Genomic DNA, 6,306 nt, shown 5'->3' with positions numbered 1-6,306 from the left:
TCATCAACAAAGCAAGGGAGTGGGCTGGGCTGAGGGACTTGGTGCCAGACAAGCCGGGACATGTATGCTTTGCCGAGGGGCAAATCAGTATGTGGAAAGAACTGGCCTTCCAGGCCACCAAAGAATTTATAAATGCCGGGGTCATGTGCGAGGCCATTGCATTACCTAATCCTAGTTCCAAAGCAAGGGAGTGGGCTGGGCTGAGGGACTTGGTGCCAGACAAGCCAGGACATGTATGCTTTGCTGAGGGGCAAATCAGTATGTGGAAAGAACACAAGTAGATGTAACTGTCCCTATAATACCATAAAAGTACAACATGGACAATTGTCCTCTGGGTCATAGGACTACCCAAATGGGCCCAATAGTCATACAGGCAATGGCAACATATGTGGGACCAATGCGGATGGAGGCAATGGCAACATATGTGGGACCAACATGTATCAGTCATTATGGTGCCAAAGGGAGGCCCAAGGTAATCTCAAGTTAGACTTAATAGCGGGTATAGAGACCATAGACAACAGTAGTCCAAAGTTGGGCTTAATACAAGTATACTTAGCGGCATACCCGAGACATGAAACCCCCGAAAAGTCCGCACAACTAAATAGTCTGAACTAAACGAACCAAGCAAAGCAAAACCTGACTGACATTGAAATTTTTATACAAAGTAGTCTACAGGGAATCATCCATATCCTCGGTGAGATCCACAACCGCATTTCCCAGATCTGGACCTTCATCCATCTTGTCCATGGGATGATTTTCCCCCGAAGCATCGTCCCTCTTTTCTACGGAATGATTCTCCCCCGAAGAATTCCCCCGAAGCTCCATCGCCGCTCTCCTCATCGCAATGATAACCTCCAACTGCTGGAGTTGATCTTCTGCATGGGCACGAGACTCAAGCAGGACATTGAGTGACCTCCGAGTTTCTTCATACTCTCGGTACAAAACCTTGTATGCAATGCAGGCATATTCCAGCGGATGAGTGACCTTCGGAAGTTCCGGAACGACCGCATCGTAGAAAGTCCTCTGAAGATAACTTGGAGGTGCCGTCTTTGAAGGCAGGGGGGGGGTCATCTGGCTTCCCATCTGCAGTTGAAAGAGGAGGGGGATTTGATGAACCCGCTGTCCCACGCTATAATTGAAACATTAACAGCTCGGACATAATATCCAAAGAAAGTGCCCACCTCCGTATCATCCGCTTGGATTCCATCGTACTTTTTTATGATGTTTCTAATGCCTGAGACGTCAGTCAAGAAATCGAACTGATGAGGGGATCATATACCATGTGTTGCCTCAAAGTACTGCAATGTACGCTCCAGGGGGAGAGGCACAGGAGGAGCCCAGACTAAACACAAACATCTGGATCAATGCGAAGCTCTGAAATAATGAATGGTACTAACTCGATGGTTCAACAGATGCCATTCTGGTAGACGAGAGCAAAGATTAGGGAACTTAGTGAACACAATGTAGCAACTGTGACAATGTTACATCATGACGCCGCAAATCCCCGAATGTGGCCATGGTTGAAATTCCCGAATGGGTAATGACGGCATAACGGACATTTCACTTCAACTACCATCTCGTTTCCCTCTCAAACCACCATCTCTTTCCGCGTTGCCATCCAACAGTCGACTCATCATGACTTCCATCTACGCTGTACCTGAAGAACATCTCCAAGGCGTGCTGCCCACCCTGGCAACTGCAAAAAACATTGTCCCACGGATTGTTGCGCTGGTCAAGGCGTGTCGGGAATGGTATGGGAAGCAGTTTTCCACGGCAGATGACGAGGAAAAGAGGAACAGGGAGCTTGGGTTGCGAAGGGTCATGGTAAGTGGCTTGTAAACATTCAACTGCCGTCAGACTGATGATGACCGTTCAGATCACCTACCTACGTGCGATACACGTCATTGGAGAGTGTGAGGACATTGAACTTCCTCCGTTGATGGACCGCATTTGCGAGGAAGTCTTAGGGAGCAAATCCAGGGAGTTCAATTGGCAGGTTTTGGAAGACCCCTCCCCAGAGCCAGCGGATGAATTCGAGGAGCTAGACGTCCTCATGAGCGAGTGGCTTTCGGCAGAGCCATCTGATCCCAAGGGGAAAGGAAAGGCTAAGGAGACTTCCGAGATTGCAAAGCCTGGGGGTGGTTCGGAGACTGGGAAGCCAAAAGGCAAGGGTCATGGGCAAAAGCATAAGGCGGACGTTTCGGTGGAAGAGGGCAAGGACGTGGTGCAGGGGAAGAAGGTGAAGATTCAGGCTGGAGGGAGCGAAGCGGGACCAGCTCTGCCTCACGACGACAACGACGATGATGAGGCGGACTATGGGGTCGGTCCTGGACCGCAACTGGTCCGGGACCGACCCAGATATTGAGGGAACCGAACCGAACCACCTAGGACCGGTCTTTTGCGGTCCATGATACCAGTTCAGACCGATCCAGACCGGTTTTTTGCGTATAATTTATTATACCAATATAAACCATTTGTATCTCAACCATTATTACTCTGCAAAATAAACGGGTTATATAAAATGGTAAAGCATATAAATACCCGTCATTCTACCAATTTTCAAGAGATTTAATGAAGATTTGACATAGCTATGACTGAAACTGAATTACATCTCATAGAGACTTGGGTAAAATATGGATTTGGTTATATCTTTCTCAATTCTTAACCGTTTTTGATGAAACAAAAACCCAATAAAAGGCAATAAACGTGGTTACAAGGCTATGTAACGCACGTGACCGTTTAACCGGTCTTTGAACGGTTTTAAAAGATTTTCGAAATGAGGCAACCGGCAACCGGACCAACCCCAAATTGGAGCAACTGCAACCGAAAAAAAGACCGGACCATGGTCCAGTTCAGTTCGGTCCACCGGTTTTTTGTGGTCCTATGGACTGAACCTTTAAACACTAGAAAGACGTGGTGATAGCAGCGGAGAATGGCGGGAGTTCCGATGACTCAGTGGCGGTGGTGGAGAATGACTTCACCATTACTCCTGACTTCGTTCCATCGATCAACGATGGCCTGTACCATTTCCCCACGAGCGATGGATCACCTGTGGAACGTTTCAGAAAGGACCTCTCATAACATATTTCACCCATGTTATATCGTCATTATGTTACTTAGAACTTTCTTGGGAGTCAAATTCAATCTTGTGAGCATTCTTCATGAGAATTGCCTCTGGGAATCCAGAGGCAATTCAAACGTATGACCAGGAACTGGTCATACATTGAAAGGTGAGATGGGCAGCAGAATTGCAAGGTAAAAATATAAACATTGTTCTATGCGAGAATATTGGTAAAGCCTACGGCACTTGCTCCAGAGGTCCGGGACTTCCGCAATTTACCTTCGGGACTTCCGAAGTTTAGCTTTGGATCTAGTGACAGCCATTGAAGGTCCCGCAATGTTGACTGGATCGGCAGTCCTGGTGGATCTTCCTACGGGCCTAGGTTTGGATTTCGGAGAGGGCTCATTTGCCTTAACCTTTTTGCTGGATCGAGGTTCGGGCCTATCAATGGCTTTGGATTCTTTGTCATCCAACTCCCTCAGTCGTTTCTGGCCCTGTCCCTTATTTTCCACGTTAACATCATTCTGTTTACCGTTGTTCCCATCCATTTTACGACCTTTCGCACCTCTAGTAATGGCCGGGACTTTGTTGATAGGTGGGGCTTCTGTCGCATTCAGAACATTTGGGACCTCAGGCATGTGCGGGACTTCCTTCGCATTCAGTAGTTTAGCTGCAGGCGGCACTTCTGCCATGCGCGGGACTTCTGCCATCAAGCTGATGTTCGCGTTCGGTACTTTAGCTGTGCATGGGACCTCCGCCATGCGCAGGACTTCTGGAGTCCCGTGTGGTAGTGTAGCTTTGTGCGGGACTTCAGTCATCGACGAAACCTCCGAAGTGACAGTGGGGGCAGCTAGCGGCTGTAGTGTTTGAAAGTTAGGTTAGTTAACTGGAAAATAACCGGAAAATAACCGGACCTAACCGCAACACTAACCTAACCACAGTTAGGGTTAGTTGATTTCGAAAATGGAATAACCGGTTATAACCAGCCCTATTATACACCTTCAAATCGCACTTGAGAACGTTGAAAACGCTTAAAATTTGACTAAGTTACGGTCAAATCTCTAAAATATCACTCAAATGTGTAGACTTTCAAGGATAATTGCATAAATATGTCAATTCTTCACCGATTTTAGCGTTCTTGGGCTCGTTTTAAAGCTAGAATATGCAGACATAATATCTATCAAGATACATATGAGCATATTTGCCTTGTTATAACCGATTCTTTATTTTTCGGTCCTAACCGGTTAGTAACTGCAAATAACCGACCGTAACTGGTTAGTTGCGGTCCGGTTAGGTTATTTTAGGTTTCGGGACAAAGGCTAACCGGTCTCGGTCTCGGTTAGAGCCCCTGGGCACCCAATAACCGGACCTAACCGGACTTTCAAAGACTAAGCGGCTGCTGATGATCAACTTGTCGGGAGGAATGGTAGTTGGTTGACCAGATTTTGAAAACCTGAAACTGTTTCATGGCTTGTTCATGAGACCATTCTGAGCATGAATCAGGTAGATTCTTGATGAAGTCATTCCAGAGATTGATGTCGGGGGTGGGTAATCCTTCCGGAGTGTTTGTCCAAAGTGGGGCTTTGCCTTCAGATGTCCCGTGTGAAAGATCTTCTTTTTTCTTTGCAGTGAGGTCGTCATCTGAGAGGTCGGCATCTTCAACGGCTTGAAAATCGAATTCTTCACCTGAGTCACTGATAATGTCCCGTGATTGAACTGCGGCCTTTTTCATGTGTCAACCCCCCTTTTTTGGTCTGATTTCTGTCAGTCGATCCAATACCGAAGAAGCTTCTTCACTTTGGGCATTGACAGGTGCGATGGCTCCGAATCCAGGGTATCATAGTCAGGAAGATATTCCGGATCTATAAATTCCGGAACATTCTTCAGGATATCAGTCCATGGGACCCGCGCGCATCTTCTGTCTGTTGCTAATGCTACTTCCACTTTAGTTTCACATATCCGGCATATCTAATAGAAGCTTACAATAATGAAAACCCAAGAATGAACGAACTAGCTTCTTCAGCCAACTAATCTTTGCATGAGAAGCTAGGTCCCTTGGCCAGTCGTTTTCCTGAGGTAATATGGGCTCCCGGATATCATTGGTTGGTAGATCCATGAGAGCACCACGGGTGCCCACGATATGCACTTCGCTGGAGGGATTCTCGAGGTCTTTACCTTCCCCGGTATAATCCATATGGAATCCATGTGGAATCCATGGAATCCATGAAGAATTCCATATGGAATCCATGGAATCAATGTTGGCTGAGGACACAGCCAGTTTCTGATTCCCTGGACATCATGGATTCCATATGGAATGATGCTGGAATGGTCATGGAATGATTAATTCCATATGGACTCCAACACCATTCCATATGGATTCCATCAGATTCCATATGGAATGCAGGCATATCCACATGTATTCCATGGAGCAGTCCATATGGATTCCATGGAAGGAATTAATGACTATTATACCATTAGAATACAGTGTCCTTACTATATTTAAGTAAAGTAATTTTTTTACATCACAAGGAATTGAACTCTCGACCTCATGAATGTAAGCAGCACTCAAGCCGACTGAGCCATGAAGGCATTATTATTTGAGAAACTAAAGGTATGTATATACCGCTTTTAGGCACGTGCCGCGTCAAACGTGACAGTTGTGGCTGAAGCGTTGCCACGTCGTTCCTTCCTTCCTACCACCACCATCACCAACCACCACCACCGTTTCAAACCACGACCGCCCGCGACATCGACAACGACAACGACGACGACGCTGACGCTGACGACGCGTGACGAGGGCCCAGCCCAGGTAAGTGGGAACAACCACCCCACCCACTCTCCTTTTTAACACAAACCACAGGTGCCACGTCGCGACGTGGCAACCAGACGGCGAACGACGACATCGGTCGTCCACCGACGAAAACGAGCGCCCACCAACGTTAACGACCCCACACCAACGACGACCAGCGCCCGACGTCCCCGCCCACGAAAACGATGTCCACCGCCCATGAACGACGCTCACCGCCAACAATGTCAACCGCCCATGAACAACAGCCACCACCAACGACGTCCAACGCCCACCGCCCACCAACGACGTCCAACGCCCACGAAGACGACGTCCGCCGCCCACCGCCCACGAAAAACGTCCCCCGCCCACGAAACAACGTCTGCCGCCCACGAAAAACGGACACCACCCACGACAATAACGTCCACCGCCCACGCAAAACGTCCACCGCCCACACGAA

The 6,306-nt window shown here is 47.9% G+C and overlaps 4 protein-coding genes across 4 annotated transcripts; 1 reads left to right on the top strand and 3 right to left on the bottom strand.

Moving 5' to 3' along the window:
• Window positions 1-669: 669 nt before the first annotated feature.
• On the bottom strand, window positions 670-1,207 carry LACBIDRAFT_314934 (uncharacterized protein; the record flags this gene model as incomplete). Its single annotated transcript, XM_001889296.1, has 2 exons — window positions 670-1,129; window positions 1,182-1,207. The coding sequence occupies 2 exons, from the start codon at window positions 1,205-1,207 to the stop codon at window positions 670-672; spliced, it is 486 nt and encodes a 161-aa protein (XP_001889331.1).
• Window positions 1,208-1,635: 428 nt separating this feature from the next.
• On the top strand, window positions 1,636-2,365 carry LACBIDRAFT_314933 (uncharacterized protein; the record flags this gene model as incomplete). Its single annotated transcript, XM_001889315.1, has 2 exons — window positions 1,636-1,824; window positions 1,877-2,365. The coding sequence occupies 2 exons, from the start codon at window positions 1,636-1,638 to the stop codon at window positions 2,363-2,365; spliced, it is 678 nt and encodes a 225-aa protein (XP_001889350.1).
• Window positions 2,366-3,336: 971 nt separating this feature from the next.
• LACBIDRAFT_314932 (uncharacterized protein) lies at window positions 3,337-3,879 on the bottom strand (the record flags this gene model as incomplete). Its single annotated transcript, XM_001889295.1, has 1 exon — window positions 3,337-3,879. One exon carries the CDS (start codon window positions 3,877-3,879, stop codon window positions 3,337-3,339), a length of 543 nt encoding a protein of 180 aa, XP_001889330.1.
• A 563-nt stretch (window positions 3,880-4,442) lies between these two features.
• On the bottom strand, window positions 4,443-5,255 carry LACBIDRAFT_334543 (uncharacterized protein; the record flags this gene model as incomplete). The annotated part of the gene is made up of 2 exons (XM_001889294.1): window positions 4,443-4,777; window positions 5,045-5,255. The coding sequence occupies 2 exons, from the start codon at window positions 5,253-5,255 to the stop codon at window positions 4,443-4,445; spliced, it is 546 nt and encodes a 181-aa protein (XP_001889329.1).
• Window positions 5,256-6,306: the final 1,051 nt, after the last annotated feature.

The sequence above is a fragment of the Laccaria bicolor genome, genomic scaffold, assembly GCF_000143565.1.
Source record: "Laccaria bicolor S238N-H82 LACBIscaffold_65 genomic scaffold, whole genome shotgun sequence".
Classification (NCBI taxonomy): Eukaryota; Fungi; Basidiomycota; class Agaricomycetes; order Agaricales; family Hydnangiaceae; genus Laccaria; species Laccaria bicolor.
Note: the sequence above shows the minus strand (reverse complement) of the source record. Positions and strands in the feature narration are given on the sequence as shown.